Source organism: Stenella coeruleoalba (assembly GCF_951394435.1).
Source record: "Stenella coeruleoalba genome assembly, chromosome: 7".
In the NCBI taxonomy this organism is placed as follows: Eukaryota; Metazoa; Chordata; class Mammalia; order Artiodactyla; family Delphinidae; genus Stenella; species Stenella coeruleoalba.
In genome coordinates, this window is record NC_137153.1 from 57,409,203 (window position 1) to 57,430,639 (window position 21,437).

At 40.6% G+C, this 21,437-nt stretch overlaps 1 protein-coding gene across 18 annotated transcripts in view; it reads left to right on the forward strand.

Moving 5' to 3' along the window:
* Positions 1 to 21,437, forward strand: part of BNC2 (basonuclin zinc finger protein 2) — a 425,725-nt gene that overhangs the window by 152,713 nt on the left and 251,575 nt on the right. For 12 of the 18 annotated variants that reach the window (XM_079927977.1, XM_079927978.1, XM_079927971.1 and 9 more), the window contains exon 3: positions 20,618 to 20,701. The exons of the other annotated variants lie outside the window; for them this stretch is intronic. In XM_079927977.1, the coding sequence (XP_079784103.1) occupies positions 20,618 to 20,701 (84 nt within the window). The remainder of the gene's footprint in view (positions 1 to 20,617; positions 20,702 to 21,437) is intronic. 18 annotated transcript variants of the gene reach the window in all.

The following is a 21,437-nucleotide window of genomic DNA, read 5'->3' on the forward strand; positions in this document are numbered from 1 at the left end:
ATAAATTAACACATTATTCCCTCTTAATGTGAAATACTTGAGAATGCATTTTCTCGGTCCCCTGACATCTACCCAGTGAGGGCTCGCATTGTACTTTTCAAGTGGCATTGATTTGTTAAAGCGCTGAATTAGCATCTCCAGCCAGCTGCTTGATCCACTGTTGTGTCATGGGCCTCTGGTACCTCCTCTCTCCCCAGCCATCCGTTTTTTCCCTGCAGTTTCCCCTTTCTTCTCTCTCCCTTTCCATTTTGCTCCTCCCCGTCTCATTCTCTGTCTCTCTCGTCCTTTTCTTTCCTGTTGCTTGTGTTTCTTTCAGTCTGGTTTCATCCTACTCTCTCTCTTTCCTTTTTCTTCCTTCCGTCTTCTATCCACACACTTCCTTTCCTGTCTCATCTTGTTGCCTCTGAGGGTTGCCCTCACTCAGGGTTCGAGTCTAACTGCGTGTGTGTGTGTGTGTGTGTGTGTGTGTGTGTGTGTGTGTGTGTGTGTGTGTGTGTGTGTGGTGGGGACGGGTCGGTGGCGGGACAACTAGGGGTGGGTAGCTCCAAGTAGACTCTTGTTGTGAAGAACAGATTAACACGTGTTTGTTTGTGCTCATCTTAATAGGAGTTGGTGAGAAACATCTCACCTATTTTGCTTTCTAGAAGCTAAAAGGTAACTTACAAAACTTTAAAATTTGTATTTCTAAGTGCCATTTAACACAGTACTGTTTTCTTTTGGTTAAAGGAAAATGAAAATCACTCATGGTTATCACAGATTTGATCATACACATGTACCCTCTAAAATGTTTGTATTTCCGCAAAACTTTTGGATCTGTACAACTTTATGCAATTCAGTGAACTTATTGCTAGAACTTTCTTTTCTAGCAGGTTTTGGCTGATTCTGATTCTCCTTATTTGTACTGGTACAATTTCCTGTAAAAATATGACTTTCTCATGATGCATCACTGTACCATAGCAGTATTAAGATTATAAAATCGGTTGACAATTTTTTATTTAGAAATAAGGGATGGGTTATTGCTTATTTTTAGCAATGTGTCTCGAAGTTCCAGAGGTCTTCAGAGGAACCGCATCACAGTTGAGAGGTTTAACATGCCGCATGTGCACGATCACAGACCTTCACTCTTCTTTCTCTGAATATTGGGCCAAGATGCTCTGAGACCACTGTGTTGATTAATTTGATATGAGCAAAGAAGTGTATCTGTCTGAACTTAAATAGAAATTATCCTCTGTAATTTTAATCTCATTGCTTTAAGTGGTGCTGTCTGCAGTTTTACTACATTTCCCTCTAGTAACATAAAAATTGGAATTTGAATATACATTGGTAATAAGTTAGATTACTTGAAAAAATCAAACGTCTCTATTGTTGTTTCATATAGATTAAAATGGCAGTTTGATTTCAGCATTTACATTTTGAAATGGAAATATTTCACATAGGATTTGATAATCTTTGCTTCACTGTTGGCTTGATTTCCCACCCCCAGTTCCCTAAGTCAGGTATAATTCCTTTTTTTTTTTTTTTTAAATTAATTGCTGTCCTCCTAGCTAGAATTAACATGGTTTGGGATTAGAATGACTCTTCAAGGCATGATAATTTCTGTTTAAAGGAAAGGAAAAAGAAGTCTTTTAACTGGGGCTTAAGACTAATTCCAGCTACTAAGGAGACAAAATTTATGCTAAAGGAGACAATTTGGCTTTATTTTCTATGTGCATGTTAACCTGATAGCGATCATCATTTTGGGTGTTCTCTTAGATGAAGTAAGGTGTTCTTCAATTGTTGCAGGAAGGGGATGTGGCCTCATTCTAGGAGATTAAAGCTGGAACATCTGCATTTTGCAGGGATAATCAGCTCACCTGGCTGTAGTTCAGGGTCAGGGCCAGAAGGAGGGACTTGCCACTTCTTAGAATGGCCTGTGACTAGAGTAGAGAGGATGAATTAGAAGACAAAATAGTAGGGCAAAGTTGAAAGTGAAAGTGCCCCATATGAAAATAGTTAATGATGAGAAAAGGAAAAAAAAAAATCAGAAAAGTAGAAAAATCTGGAAGGCATACGTTAGTAGTGAGAGAGAAGTTGAGGATAAAGGGAGAAGGATGTTGGAGGGGCAAAATTATGGTATCTTGTAACTTCCAAAATTAATAAAAATCAATACTTTTGTGATCGGCTATTAAGGGCCAAATTGGCATCACAGCAGAGTTGAAAATTACTTTAAACAGTTAAAAACCTTTAATGTGATTTTCAATTTTTCATTTGTTGTACACATGTTTTTCCTTGTCCCTTAGTTTGTTGCTTCTGTTCCTTGGAAGGCAGACATCTCTGCACAAGTAATACATCAATACATCTAGGGTTTTTAAAAAAAAACAACAAAAACCTAATTTATTCCTTGATTGTTGTGTGATAGTACTTTAACATGAAATGGTTAAGTGTGGATGTTTTAGAGTTCAACACCTTTGAGTTTTCCTCTAAAATTCTCCAGAGAAGTCAGAATAATTTCTGTTTTTGTATTTTGTAAGTCTAAATTAAATGTCACTTAAATGCGGAAGAACTGGCAGCTTTGATAAGTAGTCCCCAAAGCAAACCAGTTTGTCAGTAATCATAACCTAATTATGAATGCAAATGCAGAGTTTGTTTTTTAAAAAGTCTAAGACAAACAAAGGAAAAAGAGAAACAGACCCCTCTCCAGCACAAGGCAAAAGCCTCCCCACCTTCAACACGAGCCTTTCAATAGTAGCACTAATAATAAGAGAGAACCTCTGGCGTCGGCCCAAGTCCTGTCGAGAGGGAGCCGCCAATGGCCAGCGCAGTGTGTGGCTCTGCAGAAGTGCCAGAGTGACACACGCATCACAAGCCGGTCACAATGCAAGGGGTCAGGGGTCACGTTCAAGAGTAGGGTGTTGCTGGGCCCTGCCAAGGAAGCAGAGGTGGCCCCTCTGTGCTCAGTGTGTGGGTCTGTGTGCTCCTTTCCCGTCAAAGCTGGCCCGGGAGGGCCAAAAAAGCGGTTCCTTGGCAGGGTTTAATGGCAGGATGATGTAGTCTGTTGTGACTAGTGCATTCCTTTCAGGTTAAACTAGGGAAATGGCATTGTGTTAAAATTCCAAGTCGCATGAATGTTTTATTGCCACAGTGCATTTCGCCCTCTAGGGGAGTGTGTGTGGCGGCCCGCGAGGGCGGGGGCGGGGGGGGCACTTAGAGACTCAGGAACTATCAGAAGAACACTTCCCTTGGAAAATTTTACCCACCAGCGTGAAGCTGATTTGCTGTGATGGTCACTTAGAAGGGTTTCGCTTTTTCCTAAACTGTGGCTGTTTAAAGTCTGGCCATCCGGACAATTACCAGCTGAAGAAAATACGGCAGGACACATGCAGAGAGGTTGGGAGATAGAGAGGAGGAATGCGCCAGAAAGGAGCTGAGCTGCCTTCTTGTGTAAACTGCCCGAGAGCAGTGAGGGGCCCCTCCCCGCCCGGTCCCTGTCCCCCCCTCCCTGGGCTGTGCTTTGCTGTCGGCCCGAAGGCCAGGAGTGATCTGTGACCCTTGCACCACTGACGGGGAGGCCACTGCAGCTCATGGTACCGTATGTTACCAGTACTACTCCCTCATTCCTTCTCACTGGCTGCTTTGGGGTGTGTGGGTTTTTTTTTTTAAACCTTTTCTCTCATAACGGTTTATATTAGTCAGAGGGATACAATTTTGGAATGCAGAAGGTCCGAGAGTTTGAAACAAAACAGGATTAAGTATGGCACTGTTCTTCCCCCCTCCTTGGTGTTTAGAAGGGCGAAGCAGAACCATTCTAGTTCAGTTTCAGCCAAAGGTTTCCAGTGTGATTTAAAATCAGGAATTCTGGAAATAGGACAGTTTGAAAGATGCAGGTCATCTGGGCTGTGGATCTTGTAAAAGAGACTTTGTTGTGAAGCCTTGTGAGCATCTTTAGGGTTTGAGGACATTCTCAGGTTTTGCAGTTGTCTCAGATATAGCCATTTTGCAGATTGCCCTGACCCCTGTCCCTCTCCAGGGGAAACTCTAGCCTGCTCCTTCACTGTTCCACTTGTTTGAGGTATGGTTACTGAGGGTGTGTACGATTTGACTTGGGTTGTAATTGTGCATGTTACATGCAGCAGTCAGGATGGCTTCATGATTTGATCTGACTCAAGTTAATTTATAACAGATTAAAATGTGGATGTATGGGACGGCCTTCTGATTTTGCATTGGGACTTTATAGAATATTCACGTGTCTGACTTTTTCCCTGTGAATAAGAGATGTGTGGGTTATCTTGCGCTTACCTAAGTAAACATATCATCATAATTTGAATTTAGTTTTGAATTACCTGTTTCTCTTCACTTTCAAACCTTAATACTTTCTTTGATTTCACGCTCTTGTGATAAGTCATTTTTCTCTTCCTTAATAATGCATATATAATATACAGAGTTGTGTATGTGTGTGTGCCTGTGTGTACTTGCATACTCTGATAACTGCCAAATGAACACAAGGAAAAACTTTTTAGAGTTGTTAAGCCAGGATAGTTTTACATTGATAAATTTTTTTTAAATGTTATGTAACAGAAATTTAAGTCAAGAATATGCCACAAAAAAGTAAGCTATAAGTGGGGCCATGTGCTATGTTTATAGAGTTTTTGGTCCATGATTTATGTATTTCTGTAAAACGATGGTTTGTCAAGATAGACCTCGAGTCTAATCTGATTAGTGCTGTCCATAGATGGTTTATTATCTATAAACAGATAGATCCACATAGTTTATGGGAGGTCTTAAACCAACAAGCAGTCAACTCTATAGCAAAATCAAGATTTATGTGTGGACTTGGCACTTCAAATTTTTGATGAATTCATTAGAATTTCCGTTACATTCTAGAGAATACTCACTTTAAGAATTCTTTTTACTCTGTTGAATGTAATAAAGTGGTGATGGAAGTTTTCTTTTGGTGATTCTTGTTTTTAGTTCCAAATTTTAAAGTGCACTCTTCAGAGGAATATTAAACTTACTTTGCGCTGGATTTTTTTTTCCCTTACAGCCAATTTCAAAGTTAATTCTTTTTCCTAAATAGAAAAACTCGTCAGCAGTGCCAAATTGAGAAAAAAGTCTATCACGTATGCTTAGATTATCTAAAAAAAAATTGTTATCCTGATTATGGAAGCAGTTTTTGATTATAAAAAGGATGTTGTGGTTGTATTCAAAACCTTTCCAATTTATTAAAATTTTCCCTTTATAATCCAAGAGGGAAAGAGTGGAAATACTCCAGTATCATGTCTCCTTAATAGGAAAATTAAAGTTGACTTAGGATTCTTTTCCCTAAAAAAATCAAGCTTTCTTTAAAATATTAATAATTGTTCTTTCAGCATTTTTCTCTTCCCATTGTACCAGCCAGTATTGTTTGGCATTGCAGAACTCTGGTGCGAGTTGAGGGCTTTGGGGGAGTTAAAAGATTGGTCCCGAGTTGAGATTCTGTTGTTGTCACTTATTAGTCTTGTGACCTTGGGTGAGTTACTTTATCCCTAACCTTTACTTTCTTCAGTGTTAAAATGGGGAAAAGAACACTTGAGAAATTGTCAGGAAGATGAAATGAGAAAACACCTGTGAAGCTCAGGTACCTAGTAGGTGTTCAGTAAACTGTAGATCCTATTCTTTGAGCTTGCCCTGTGGCAAGCGTCCCTTGGAAAGCTTCAATTTTTGTAAAAAAGGGGGTAAATTTAAAAAGTTTTAATTTCTTCAGTTATCTGTAGGAAAGGAGTATTAGGCATTGGCAGGCAACTTTCTTTTTTTTTTTTTTTTTTTTGAGAATCACTTGTATCATCCATTAGTCGTGTATTTTTGCCACTCTGCAAAATTCTCACTGGGATGGCCTTCCTGGATGTCAGAGCAACGCTATTATTTCTGAGATATCAGTTATGGCTAACGATAGACTAGAAGCCAAGTTGGCAAATTCTCTTGAGCTCTGTTTACCTTTGTATCATCAGTTCTAATCACTTGCTTGAATCAAAGCTTCCTGCTTTATGATACTCATTATCATTAGCACTTGGTAACAGAGCTAGACGTTCCATTATACAGGCACCCTGGCCTCTATCCCTGGCTTTGTATTCATGGAATCAGGGTCACACTAAAGCGAATAGTGTTTACACCTTTTAGTAGAATGAAAATAATAGCAAGCAACCTACATGTGTATTGGGGTAATATTTTATCTTCATTTACAGTCTTGCACAATGCCTTAAGTGTAGTTAACGGCTTGGGAAATATTTGTGGAGCAAAATATGCTGCTTTTATTGTTTTTAAATCTGGATTATGTTTTTTATCAAAAGTAACTGTGTTCTCATGAGTAGTACATTAATGTTGTCATAGATGGTCTTTGATTAGCATTGTTATTTTGCCTAACATCTCATTTCTCTTAGCCAACAATAGTTTGAACATACTCCATCTTAGATCTAAAATAAATATTTGGCTTAGCGTTTACTTTCCACCTGTTGCTAAGAGTAAAAGAATGAGGATTAGAAACGAATCATTTCATAGCTACCTCTTAGCTCACACAGTGTGCTAGGGGTGGTGCCCACTTTGTCTTTCTCAGCTCTTGCAAAAGCATTCAGGGCAGGTACAATTATTTCCATTTTACAGATGAGGAAATAAAGGTCTCAAACCTGTATCCAGCAAGTTTGACCCCCAAAGTCTTTGCTTTTTCCTCTCCCACATTCTTCATCCGTCTATAACTTAAGCCGGCTATTAAAAAAAAAAAAAGAATAAAAGTTGTTGAACCTGCCGTTTTTTGTTTTTCCTTTCAGATTAAATTTTACAGGAAGCCAACATGCAGAACGGATAAAAATTAGAGCTGCTCTAGATGAAAAGGGTCTAGCTGCAGAGTCCTATCTTTTAGGCTTCTACTAGGGATCCGTGGAATAACTGCTTAGAAAACCATAGTCTAATGCCTCTACACCCCCAAGAAGGAGGCATAGCGTAACTCCTTAGTCTGGGAGTTAAAGGGTTTGTTCATCATCTTGAACTTGGAGGTGCAATTATGGGGAATTCGCAGGAAAGCCTAATCTCTACCTAATTTGAGAAGAGGCTATACCTAAGAGAAAAATAGTGGGGGTAAATACCAATGTAAAAACAATTTTTAATTATATCACTGTACAGCACATGTTAATTTTCAGGGCACAGATTTTGTTTAATCCAGAGCAGTGAAGTAATTTTACTGTGGGAAGAGTCATAAAAAACCAAGGCACAGCTTTATGTTTAACAGAAGTCTGTGTCCACAAATATATACAGACTCTCCTTCAGTTTGACGATATTAAAAAGTTGTGCTCTATATAATGCTATAGTATATCTGTAAAAGATATACACATATCATATGCATACATGAATAAAGGTAAGGATGGAGAATATGGGTAGATTTAACTCTGAGAAAATGTTTAAAAAACATACTGTTTAAAAAAACACATACTGTTTTTAAATAAATTGCGTATAAAACAAATTAATTGACAAGGTAATTTTGTAATATTTTTATAAACCAGGAATTTCAAGTTTATTCATCTGCTACATTTATTTTGGGATTTTGTATAGTACTTCACTAGAAATACAATTTCTGTTTATCAGCATGGGTGGAAGAGTATAGGCTTTCAAGCCAGATGTATTTGCACTTGAATTTACCCCTTCTTTATGTGACTTTGGAAACTCACTTACTTCATTTATAAAATGAGGGTTAGAAATGGTAGCTGTGAAGTCCTGCACAGAGAGGGTGAGCTGTGTTGGCTGCTGTTAGCAATTTCTTCCTCTGTTGTTCCTGTTGTCATTAATTTGCAAGCTTTATGCAGTGTTCAGTTAGCATCTCTTTATTAGTGGTGGTACTGGGTTCTTAATAATTGTATCATGTGCACACTTAGCCTTTTCAGTTACCAGTTTAAAAAATACTCGTGCCGATCTTGCAGAAGCTTACTTTTGTTGAAGAAAATGAGAGCGGAGAAAAATCTCCCTTTTCTTACTCTTCACTGAGCATCAGTCATTGAGTGGCATAATTCTAAAATCTTATGTGGCTTTTGGGTACTTTATGAACCTTTTTATGGTAATCCAGAAGCAAGACACTGATTGAATTAATACATTTCCATCGAGGGACTGGTCTGTTAACCTATTCCTCCTAACCCATGCATGCTTTCGTAAGGGGACTTTTACAGTCTGGTCAGGAGGATGCCACATTCTGTGGGGATGCTGCTTTGTAGATGTGCAGGCTATTGGTGAATCTAAGAGCCTTTCTGTGTTTAAAACAAAGAAAAAGGTAAATTAGAAATGGTAACAAGCAAACCAAAAACCCTGTTCTTTTTATAAAACGTAAATCCGAAACTTAACATGCTGACTTTAACTTTTAAAAGTTGTAAACTGATTTTTTTTACAGCTCTTATAAAGAGTACATCTTTACGGTGAAGATCTCATTAAGAAAATTACAAAGAGTAAACACTATCTGAAAGGATGCCACTAAGGAACCATTTAATTAACATCTTTTTAGTCATCTTTTTTTCATTTACAGATATATACGGATATATGGATAGATGCTAGTTATATAAAAGGATTATGGATATGTGAGTTCTTTTTTTTTTTTAACTCAACCATGTCATAGATATCTTTCCATGTCTGTAAGTAAAGATAGCCATCATAATTTTTAATGGATTCTCAGTATATCGTTGTACCATAATTTACTTAACAGGTTCTTGGTTTGTGGACGTTGAGGTTGCTGCCAGTTCTTTTCTTTTACAGAGAGTAGTGCTTCCATATGAACATTCTTGTTTGCACTTGTGTTCTTATTTACTAAAGGTGAATTCTTGAAAGTGATGTTCATGGGGAAAGAAGTATAATTTTGTATAGCTTAAAACAGTGGTTGGCAAACCTTTTCTATTAATGGCCAGATAGTAAATAGTTTAGGCAGCTGTGTGGTTTCTGTAACAACTATTCAATTCAGTCCTTGTAGCCGCAAGCAGCAGTAGACTATATACATAAAGGAATAGGCACAGCTGTATTTCAATAAAACTTTATCTACAAAAGTAGGCAGCAGGCTCGCATTTGGCTCAGAGGGTGTAGTTGCTTACTCCTGGCTTGAAACAAAGCAGAAACTGATGAGGGCTGGAAATCTACCCCCAGTTGTCTGTAAGCTGCTCTCATAGTATCTTAGAAATGTCTTCTTATCTCAGGGAAGTATAATGGGTTGATTACCTTCTTTCCAAGTATATGGCAATCGATACCTTTTTTTTTTTTTTTTTTTTTTGCGGTACACGGGCCTCTCAGTGTTGTGGCCTCTCCCGTTGCGGAGCACAGGCTTCAGATGCGCAGGCTCAGCGGCCATGGCTCACGGGCCCAGCCGCTCCGCGGCATGTGGGATCCTCCCGGACCGGGGCACGAACCCGTGTCCCCTGCATCGGCAGGTGGACTCTCAACCACTGCGCCACCAGGGAAGCCCCTCGATACCTGGAGGTTTTCACACCTTCCCCTACTCTGAAGCCTAGTAAATTTTAAACTAAGAGGCTATATATGCCAGTGTATATTTTTTGACAACTTGTGGGGCAGAGAAATACCCCTAAAACTTAGATTTTAGAGGAGATGTTGTGCGTTTTCTTACCTGTAGAAGATTGCTTTGATGGGGTAAGGTTCTCGAGGTATCCTGAAGTAAGCCAGAAGGAAAGTTAGCAACAGAAGTATTTCAGCAGAAATGTGCCACAAATCAACAGGGTGACATTGAATTAGTTACTGGACCTTTACAGGCTAAATTACACTCAGAAGACTGCTCTGTGCATAAATAGCAACCTCCTTGCATCTTGAATTTTTATAAAATAGGAATTATTGGCCCCTAACTGCCCTAAGGGTATTTCTTGAGGATCAGGTGGCAGAATGATATAGTTAAAAATCACTCTATTTGTAACATTGGGTCACTGGTGCCACTGTGACTTTTAAGAGATTTATTTATTATTTATTTTGCACGCATTTGTTGAGTATCTGCTGTATGTAAAGCTGTTTGGTAGGTGCTGTGGGGAAAAACAAACGGAGAAGCACGTTAGTTCTTGCCCTTAAAGAGGAAAACATGTAGTGTATTTAAAGTCTACCGTTGTATAGTGCTGACGGGCCTAACAGTGGTAGAATGCTGGGAAGGAGATCTCTTCTGCCTGGGGGTATCAGGAAACTTTGTGGAAGGAGTGGCATCTAGAAATACAGAGGTGTTCAAAAGTTTAGTGCAGGAGAGGGTATTCCAAAAAAAGAGCAGTGTGAGAACTGTGTCAAATTGGGAAAGCCCAAAGCAGTAAGCAAGAGACATTAAGAAGTCTAATTAGACTCTGTTCCGTATTTGTCAGTGAAGGAGGAGGAGAGATGAAGCTGGAACGGGCAGGGCAGAGCTAGGTTGTAGAGGGCCTGGATGGAACTTCGTTAATTGGTAATTTGTGGGGAACTCTAAACATCGTCTAGGAGAATATGTTTGACAGTTGAAGGGGTGGTATGTGGCCCTGGTTGACGAGTGTGGAGCGATAAAGTTGGGATTATCAATCACGTAAGGGTTATGGCAAAGGTCTGAGCATGCTCTTGTTAGAAATGATCTAGGAGAGAAATGATCTGGAAGGTGTGTGGGAGGACAGCTGAGGGGATGGGAAGGGAAAAAATAGACAGGCTTTCAGAGTTTATTGGGTTTGGGAAATAAGCAGAAGGCTTTTAATCATGATCTATGGTTCTGAGTCTTTGTTAATGGGATTCTGGTGATAATAATGCAAAAAAAAAAAAAAAAATCAAACAAACAAAAAAACCCAAGTCAGGATAGAGCTGTAGTAAAGAAAGGATAGCAGTGAACCCATATGCTTTGCTTGTTTAGCTCAAGGTGTTAACTGGATACTTGGAAATTTCTAGTGGGAGCTTGAAAGTGCAGGACTAGAGCTCACATGAGAGGTAAGGAATAGGGATTGGGGAGCATTGTTCCCATACAGGTGGCAGATGAAACCAGGGGAGAGCATCACATCTAAAAGGAGGGCATGTAGAGAGAAAATGATATTTTATAGCATTTCTTATCATGATAAGTCATTGACATAAACAGCTCTATCTTTATTTGAGACTACTAATATCAAAAACACACAAAATGAAAAACCATGTGTTTTATCATGTATAAAGTGTTCTATTGTCTACTAAGCCTCTTTTAGATTCTAAAGCCACTAGATTTCAGGAGTAAAGTATGTTCAGTTTGAAGAAATACCTTGTAAGATCCCCAAGGACAGTGTAAGGAAGTCCCTTTTACTTAATCTTCTCACTACTTCCTGAGACCCTCAGTAACAGAGAGATGCCATTGGCGGGAGAGGTTTAGGTTCCCTTGATACCTGTCTGGTACAGAATACTGTGTACAGCTTTTCACCTTCCTTAGATCTCACCCCAGTTGATCTAGGATTGGGAAGCGGGGAGGGTGGGTCTCCCAAAGAAATCAAACTCGTGTGCTTTTGTGCATTTTCTCTTTTTAGTCTGGGGTCCTCAGCAAGTTTGGAGGGGCGATTGTGCAATGCACAGTATGACTTATGTTTGAGTTGGGAGAGTTTTTATTGTAGGGAACAGAAGGGATGAATCTGCCTTCTCATTTCCTTTCTTATCATTACCTATGTTCAAGCTTTGCACGCAGGGAGAAGCATGTTGCTTCACTGGTCTTGGGCATACTGCACTGTGCGCTTTGGCAGTGTGGTGATGGCTCCCTGCCAGCTCTCCTGGTTACGGCACCCCGGAACTCCACTGGTCTGTTGGTACCATTTGTGGCCTGCCTTCAGTCTCGCTCTTCATAATAAGTCTAACCCACGTCAAATGGGGCAAGAGGCTAGTCCAGAGGAATCTGCTTCTCTAGACAACCGCTGTGCGTTAAATCTAGTTTAACTGCTCCTTGTATGGCAACTTAAACTTTTTCTTTTTCCATAATAGGTTTAATGTAGGTGGTTCAAGAGGTAACACGGGATGTTGAATTTTGGGAGGGTAATATTTGTTCTCTCACTGTCTGGAGTGTGACACATTCTTCTATCATGTTTCTTTCTTCAAACTCCCTTTTCTGCTTTCTCACATATACCTTTTTCATTCCTTTTCAGTGTTGTGAAATTTAGGGTGGGAAAAACAACCCCATTGATTTGTCCCGTTTTGTGCCTTTTTTTGTGGCCTCTCCCGTTGTGGAGCACAGGCTCTGGATGCACAGGCTCAGCGGCCATGGCTCACGGGCCCAGCCGCTCCACGGCATGTGGGATCTTCCCGGACGGGGGCACAAACCTGTGTCCCCTGTATCGGCAGGCGGACTCTCAACCACTGCGCCACCAGGGAAGCCCCCATTTTGTGCCTTTGATGAAGTAAGATCAAGTGAAATGCACTTGTTTTCTTCCAAAGTGAACTCCTTTCTAAAAAATGCCACCCCCTCAAAAAAAAATTCTTGGTGATCATGGCTTGAAATTTGTCTCTTTCCCCTCATTAGAGATAAATTCATCCTCATTCTTTTTTTTTTAAATTAATTAATTAATTTGGCTGCACAGCTCTTTTTAGTTGCAGCACTCGGGATCTTCGTTTGCAGCTTGCGGGACCTTTTTTTTTTTTTTTAAGTTGCGGCATGTGGGATCTACTTCCCTGATCAGGGATCGAACCCAGGCCCCCTTTATTGGGAGCATGGTGTCTTAACTGCTGGACCACCAGGGAAGTCCCAAATTCATCCTTATTCCGTTGTTTTTTTTTTTTTTGTTTTTTTTTTTATGTTGGAGGTAGGAGTTTATTAATTAATTAATTTATTTTTGCTGTGTTGGGTCTTCGTTTCTGTGCGAGGGCTTTCTCTAGTTGCGGCAAGCGGGGGCCACTCTTCATCGCGGTGCGCCGGGCTCTCACTATCGCGGCCTCTCTTGTTGAGGAGCACAGCCTCCAGATGCGCAGGCTCAGTAGTTGCCCCGCGGCACGTGAGATACTCCCAGACCAGGGCTCGTACCTGTGTCCCCTGCATTAGCAGGCAGATTCTCAACCACTGCGCCACCAGGGAAGTCCCCATCCTCATTCTTTCTTTCTTTATTTATTTTTTGGCGGTACGCGGGCCTCTCACTGCTGTGGCCCCTCCCGTTGCGGAGCACAGGCTCCGGACGCGCAGGCTCAGCGGCCATGGCTCATGGGCCCAGCCGCTCCGCGGCATGTGGGATCTTCCTGGACCGGGGCACGAACCCGTGTCCCCTGCATCGGCAGGCGGACTCTCAACCGCTGCGCCACCAGGGAAGCCCTCATCCTCATTCTTGATCTCTGTGAAGAATCAGGGAGACAAGCTGAGTGGAGCAAACCCAGTGGCTGAGTTCAAGGTGACATGGGTCCTTTTAAAGTGCTTTTTAGTTTGAATGCTAAAGCTATTGTCTGTCCCCAAATTATTTCCTTCTCATTTTTGCAGCATCTGTGGAGTTGCCCATACCACTGCTCCTAATGCGGCTTGCTCACTTAGGCTTTTTCTTGACATACCGACTCTCCTTCACAGAGTCAGATTCTGGGAGATCCTGGATCTTATGCCCTGATGTTTGCTTCTTTGTTCTTCCTTCTTCCCTTGTTCCCCCACCCCCCAGACATATCTCTTCTAAAACTAAATTATCATCTAGAAAACTTTTGCCTTGCCAGGTCTTTTTTGATTTTCAAGTTTGTTTAGGCCAGTGGTTCTCAAACTTTCATGCTTATCAGCATCACCTGGAGGGCTTGTAAAACCACCTGGCTGGGCTCTACCCCACAGGGGGTCTGTCACAGGTAGGTCTCAGGTGGGGCTGCAGCTGCAGTTCAAGGGAGTTCCCAGGTGATGCTAATAATGTTCCTGGGCTGAGAATACACCTTGAACCACTGACCTAGACTGTTGGTTGTCTATCAGTTTGCTGTCTAGTTTTGGGTTATTATTTTCCAAAAGGGTAGGGCTTCCTCAGACTTTATTCACGAGCTCCCTGGAAACTCCTTACTTTTTCATCTTATATTTATTTATTTTTGACTGTAGTTAATTTACAGTGTTTCAGGTGTACAGCAGAGTGATTCAGTTACACACACACACACACACACACACACACACACACACACACACACACCCTTGATTTTCGCATTCTTTCCATTATAGATTATCACAAGATACTGAACATAGTTCCATTTGCTATACAGAGGGTTGTTGTTGTTTATCTATTTTATGTATAGTCGTGTGTGTTGGAAATTCCTTACTTTTAATTCATAGGTCAAGCCACTAGCATGAAAGAGAACTCAGAAAATTGCCTATGTTTTCATTGGAAAAGCCTTGGTGGGGGCAGGAGTGGCAGGGAGTGAAATGTATCTCTTCTTACTACTTCCCCCAGAGAAGACTTCTGTGGTCATTCTCTCAGAGCCCAGACACATCTTCATAGTCTTCGTCAACACAGTGTTCTAGGAAGCCGTCTACAAGTTGATGGAGCTGGCCCCTAATTGAGACCAATTGAATAGGTATAATTTTCAGTTTCCCTAATTGCTTATATTATTCCTTTGACACTTGAGTTTGCTTCCACCACCACCCCCCCACACACACCAAATTCCTTCCCTCACTGTCTCAAACTTCTCAGCCCTGATGGGAATGGTGTGCTGGGGAGCAGAGGGAGATATCTGGGGAAGTATCATTACCTATGCTGTGTACCTACAGCCTGCTTAGTTAGGTGTTTTACCTGTGTCATGTCCTTCAACCTTGCCAACCTTACACAGTAAATATAATTACTCCCATTTTACAGATACAGCAAATAAAGCTCTGAATTGGTAATCAACTGACCAACTTCACAAGGTACTGTAGCTGGGGTTAAAAACAGAGGTTTCCCTCCAAAGCCAGTGCTCGTTGCATATTACCTGCCTTTAGGATAGTTAGAGGTGAGACTTGAGGGCAGAAAGAAAGTTTATCTGGGCATATATATACATACATATATTTGAAATTTCACTTAATGCCAGTTATCAGACTTGGCGATGTTTATGCCCATGAGCAACAACCTGGGGTGTTCAATTTCCAACGTGCTGAATGACAAGAACGATTGTAAACCAGTTGAAAATAATCTCACTTTGTACTTTTCTTTCTTGAGTATAAAGTCCATCCATGGCATAGGTGCAAATAACTTCATCCTCATTTTCTTCAGTGCTAAAACCCACATAAAACAAGAAGTGGAGAAATAGGTGAACTCTATCAAATGGTAGGAGACTTTTCTAGTAAAGCACTAGCATGGTAGTTCAGAGGACTACGTCTTCATTTCAGTTCTGTCCAACTTATCAAATGTGGAGGGGAGACCATAGTGATAGGCCTCAGTTTTCTTATTTAAAAATAAAAAGAGTGCGGTGGAAATTTCCTCCCCACCCCTTACTTGTCTGATAGGGGAATTAATAAATATTTTGTGTAAAGCCCTTTGAGGCTCTGTAAGAAAGATTCTGTGTAATTTTAGCATTATTCATGGTCCATCAGGCTCCTCAGGGTGTCACCAGGGAAGAGAGATTTTTATCTTTTATCCTGCCTTTCACAGTATAAAAACAAGGTATTTTTGTTGTTGTTTGTGGCTTTGAAAATCTCCTGTAATTGTACCTGCAGTGGTTGCTCCCATCACAGGGCCAGGGCCCTAGCTCCCCCAAGAGGACCAGCCCTCGAGGCAGAAAGAGACCGAACCTCACTTAGTTCCTGGCTCCTGTGAGGATGCTTTGCAACCCACCCCCAACCAGTAGTCTTCCGTGTCTGTCAGCCTGTTGAGTGGCAGAATCCCATCCTTAACCCTGTTCTGTTCTCTCTTCTCCCACCCTGATCCTGTAGTTCATTGTTCTGGGATGGCTCAGAGGGGACTGTCCACCGTGCTATTCAGTTCTTCTGCAACATCTTGCTCATCCTCTCACCTTCCAACACCCTGCCTCATCTAAGGCCTCTCTAAGAACCAGCATATTTCTGGCCATTCTGTATTGGCAGCTGCATAAATACTGTTTTGACTCAGCCGTTCCTTTCTGATCATGAAGTGGTGTTTTTCATTCTTAAGCTTTAGGTTCTGTATATGTGGCCCTTCTGCGGCTAAGGCCTGGGGCTCCATGGTTGGGAAGGCTTAGGCCTGGAATGTTGTCTTTAGTTAAATCGTCACCTGAAAAATGAAGATAGAAGTTATCTGCACATCCAGCAACTTTAGCTCACCTTCTTTTTCTATTTATTCCTCTCACTTATTTGCCGCACTGCATTTAACATACATCCCTGTCTTTACAGTGTTGGGTAATTAATTTCTTTCTTTATCTGCTCTTTGTCACAAGTGCTCCTGGCTAGCTTATTTTCAAATCCATTTCACTGAATGGTCTTCCTGAATTCTTTGCATTATCTGAGTATTTCCTCTTGTTGCTTGGTATCATCTAACCACTGACATGAGGCTGTTATTGCTTTTCTCTGGCTTAGAATGTAACAGAGCTTGTACCCAGCCATGTCCCTGAGTCCTCTCAGGGGACTCTTTTGGGGTTATCTCTCTCCCTCTCTCTGTTTTTTAAAGCCAATTCTCTGTCTCCATTCTTTTCTAAGTTCTCCTTGGGTTCAGATCCTTTCCCTCATACCTTCACTGCTAGACGGAAGCTACCAAAACACATACACTTCAGAACTGTTCTGGGCTTACGGCCACCTTCACCAAAGAGTTGAGATGGCATGGAAGTTAGTTAATTTATTTAGGCCCTGACTTTTTATAGTGCTTATCAGGCAAATGCCTGCCTGAATGTTTACTGTTTAAAAATAAAATGAAAGTTCAAATGGGCCCTGGCTTTGCAAGAAGCACCCCAGATTCTATAAGACCTTTTCTTGGTAACACGTTTCTCCTCCCAAGTTATCACTTCTGCCTCTCTTTCTTTCTTCATTTGTTGCTTACCCACCTTATTCAAGTATTTTGAACGGTAGCTCCCGTTTACAATGTGGAGATTTTTATGTCTTCTTTTCAGAAATCTGGTCCCTAACAGTCTTTATGTATGATCTCAGTAAACAAAGAACGTGTGTGTGTGTGCGCGCGCGCGTGTGTGTGTGTGTGTGTGTGTAGGAAGCCTGCCATATTTCCTCCCTGCCCCACGGAAAATATGTTTTCTGGAAGCCCTTTTGACACTGAAGTGAATGCCCACTGGCCCTCCCTTGTTGAATTCTCCTGAGAGGAGAGAGAGAGAGAGAGGCCTTTATGCTTGTTGTCATATCTTTTGTTTCTGCTGATTATACACAAAGTAAGTTGTAAATAGCTCTCTCACACACCGTGATTCCTTTGAGGTCTCTACAGGAGAGTAGATATGCACTCAGCTCCAGCTTCCCTGGGGATTCTCGAGGGTCCCTTTCAAGGCCTCTTACTTCCTGTTATAGCACCAGCTGAATGAAATTTAGATGAGTTCTAGACAATTACCATCCCATAATGAAACCTGCAGCCTACTGTTTAGAAATACTAGCTGATCAGTTTAGTTTTTTTCTCTGTTTTTAAATTAAATGTTTTTATTACTTTAAGAGTAAAGTATACAAAGATGCAACAAAGAATAAAAAAATAAAATGTCCCCTTAGTCCTACTACGTTTCAGAGATCAAAATCACAGTGAACATTTTATGAAAATCACGGTAGAACTTTGTTTTAAAGTATGATGTTGAAATGCACACTAAACACTAGCATGAAGACAAGAGGATAAAATTGGAATTCTCCAAATCAATTTGAATTTTCAATTCCATTGAAAACAGAAGGTACACATCCTATTTTAGTATCTTAATTTAGAATGGAGTAATAATGAGTTAAAGGGAATTCCCTGGCTGTCCAGTGTTCAGGACTCTGCACTTCCACTTCAGGGGGCGCGGGTTCGATCCCTGGTTGGGGAACTAAGATCCCGCATGCCGTGGGGCATGGCCAAACAAAATTTTTAGGTCTGCTGTTTCTGTCAGGCATTTTTTGATTGCTTATAGATAGTTGGCTGACTGCTAAGGCTTTTGAATCAAAAGGCCTAATTGTCTAGGTGTGCTGAATTATACCTAATTAGGTTATCAAGCTTTTACATCCTGTGTATTTTCCTTGGGACATTTTGATGAACTGGAAACAGATATAGTTTGCCTTTCCCTTATACTTTTTCTCTGTCTGATAATTGATGACTCTAATTGTGGTGGGTGACATAGGGGGAGTATTGTTAGATGGTGAACTCATGAGTGAAACCATGTGGATTTTGGTTCAAATCTCAATTTTCTCGTCTTTAAGGTAGTCCGTTTTCACAGATCAGAAGGATTTTCTTTTCTGCTCAGAAATCCTGGGATTCTAAGATGGAGAGCACTCTTCGCTTTCCTCCTAGTTCCTTTTTGTGATTTGGATAGCTGAAACATTCCAGTAGCCTGGCACAGTTTCCTTCCAACTTACTCACAGACCTTTTTGTTTTCTCTCAGCAACTGTGTATTTCTAAGTGTTTGAGGTTGTAATTGAGTGTAATTGTAGTTGTTTAACTTTCTCCATTCCTCTTGAGAGTGTTTATGAAATGCCTTCTGTGAGGGTAAAAAGGAACTAGAAACTTTGTCTTTGTGACATGGTCAACTAATATTAAGGTAACTGGTAATTGTTTTGTGTACATGAAATAAAGTATTATTTACACTTAATTTGCAACATATGCATTCTGGCTTATCTGCTGTAATCAGTTAAGTAGTCACGTTTATTAAGGTTTTATAGGAAACTTTGGGGGGGGTTGTTTTGATATGGAATATTCTAAGTAATTTTCCCCCAATTCTTCTCTTGCACCCTAGGGAGAATTACTGTTGCCCAACTGATTGGTGCCCTCACCATGTGTCAGTGTGGGGTGGGATCAGCATTGTTCTGTGGGTGACACAACACAGATGCAGTGTCTCTATTCCTCTCCATGACCCGTTTCTTTCTCATTTCTCAAGTTAGAGGAGAAATCCCCTTTAACCTTGCTGATGTTGTCCCAGACCAAAGAGCGAGTAGTAGGTCTTGATTTCTTGTGACACTTTCTTCATTTCCTTGTCTTCTTCGTAATTTCTTTCATATGAAACATCAACAAATGCCTCTAGAATGGGTGCTACTAAAAGCAACTATTCCATGTTTTTCATTAACTTCTTTGAAATATGTTCTCGCTCTTTCTCATTTCTTAAGTTTGGGCTTTGTAATTTTCTAGCATGTGCCCCTGAGCTAGTTATTTACCTACTCTAAAGCTCCCCCTTTCTTGTGAAATGAAGATGCTCGGATCCCGTAAGATGGTTGAAAGGAAAAAAAGGGTTAATCTCGATGTAAGTTACCCACATGGTGACTGGAACAAAGCAAGTGCTCAGTAAATGCAACCTCCTTTTCCTTTCCTTCTGGGGCTCCAGGTGAAGAAATTTGTGGGTAAAGAATGGTTAATTTCAAAGACAGCTGATATTCTGTTGATGTCACTTTATGGAAATAGGCAGGAAGAAAGAATAAGACACTTGAAAAGAATAGGAAAGTTGGACCTAAAAATGTTTGAAGAGTTGACTTTTTAAAAATATATATGTTATATTCACTAGTAAACTTGCAAAGTGGAGTTTATTGAAAATTGTTTAAATCTGGAGAAGTGAACAGATTTGTGGGTCAAAAGAAAGAAGGAAATACCTTCTAAGACAGCATGCTTGGCTGAAAACTGATCTCTGAACAAAGGAAATTGATTGGCACAGATGATCCCAGTTGGAGTTAAAAAAATAAATAAAACAAAATACCAAAGGAGGGCTTTGAGAGGGAAAGAAGATACAGGTGAGATGAAGCTGATTGATGGATTGAGATTCTGATACACATAGATAGTTGTATGATTAATGAAGGTAGTATGTGTTTGGAAATACTGAGTAGAGATTTAGAGAAGAATTTAAAAAGCAGAAAACAGGTTTCAATGGAATCTAAATTCTCTTTATCTTAAAAATTTTTAAATGAAGTACGCATGTGACTAATAAGTAGGTAATATTTCAGGATGAGAGCAACTAATTGTAATAGGTAGCTTAGTTTTGAAAGGGAATCTTAGCAGCTTTCGTTGTAGGATTCTAGATACAGAGAAACATTTACTAAGTCATAGCTTTCTTGTTATTTTTAGTGTTAGAGCAGACGTAAAATGAACCTCTTAAATGTAGCTCAAATACAGTAAGTAAATAATACATGTTGATAAATACTAGCCCATGCCAGGAATAGAAAAAAAAAATGTGAACTGGTATTTTAAGTGTGCAAAGGAACTTTAGACATTACAGAATGCAGTTTTCTTAACTCCCACTTAAGAAAATGAAAAGAGAAAAAAAAGTCACCAATTTCAAGCAGAGATTCTGTTTCTTTTTCCCTTCCCTCATTTCCTCCCTTCCTTCCTTTTGACTTTCCTCCTTCTCTCCTCCTCCTTCTACAGTCCACAGATATTAAGTGCCTGCTTTGGCTGTGGATACAAGGGGCAATAAAATTTATGTGGATTTTTTCTTTTTAGAATTTACCTTTTGGTAGTTAATAAACGTGGGTGTGTGATATTTACAACATATTTGACCTACTGAGTGTCAAAAACCTGTGAAGCCGTGATGGAAGCCGTTCTGTTTCAGAACTGCAGTTGGGATGTCCCTGCTTCTGCCTGGGTCAAGTGTGTTTGTGTGCAGTTTGCAGCAGCCTCCACAGCCAGCATCTAACTTGGCCGTATTCCCCCAGGTTCCAGTGGCATGTGCTGGCAGAGTGCTGGGTGCAGACTTCTGCCCAAACCTGGAGGAGCCAGACCAGAGGCTGGAAGTCCAGGTTGGAGTCTTACTGTTTTATCAGTTGGGGGTGGTGTGACAGTAACAGTGGTCTCTGAAGGCCGTGCAGATACATCAGATGCCATCAGGAGACAGGCAACTGCTGAGACAGGTATAACAGAGGGCCCGGTGTAGCATCTGTGCAGCCAGAAGTCCTTTTCAGGATAAGTTGTATGTAACTAGAGATCATTCATTTACTCACTCAAGAAATCAAGACTTAGTGAATAAGAACGTGGTTTCTGAAGGCTGGCTACCTAGGTTGACACAGTTGCTATGAGATCTTTGGCAAGTCCCTCAACCTAACTGGGCTTTAGCTTTCTCATCTATGAACTGGAGATTTCCCACACTAGGTGAATGAGGATTAAATGTTATAACACATGCCAAACAGTTAGCACAGGACCTGGCACATAACAGGCACTCAGGAAATCTTAGCTCTCATTTTTTCAGATCATCATTATCAAGTGCTAAGAATGATGCTAGGCTCTGGGGACACCTGGGGAGCCAGTCATGTTTCCTGCATTGTGGTCTCCCAGCTCAGGAGAATGGAAGCCGTTCAGCTGGGCGCTGTATTAGAAAAATAGGACTTAATGATAAGTAGCTTCCTTCTTCATAGATTGGGAGATATGTCCTCTGGTGTAATATTAAGTTTATTTACAAAGCACATTTTTCATGAAAGTATTGACTTGGAATTCGTTGTGTGGTCTTGAGAAGTTAGAAACAGTGTGGTGTATTGCAGA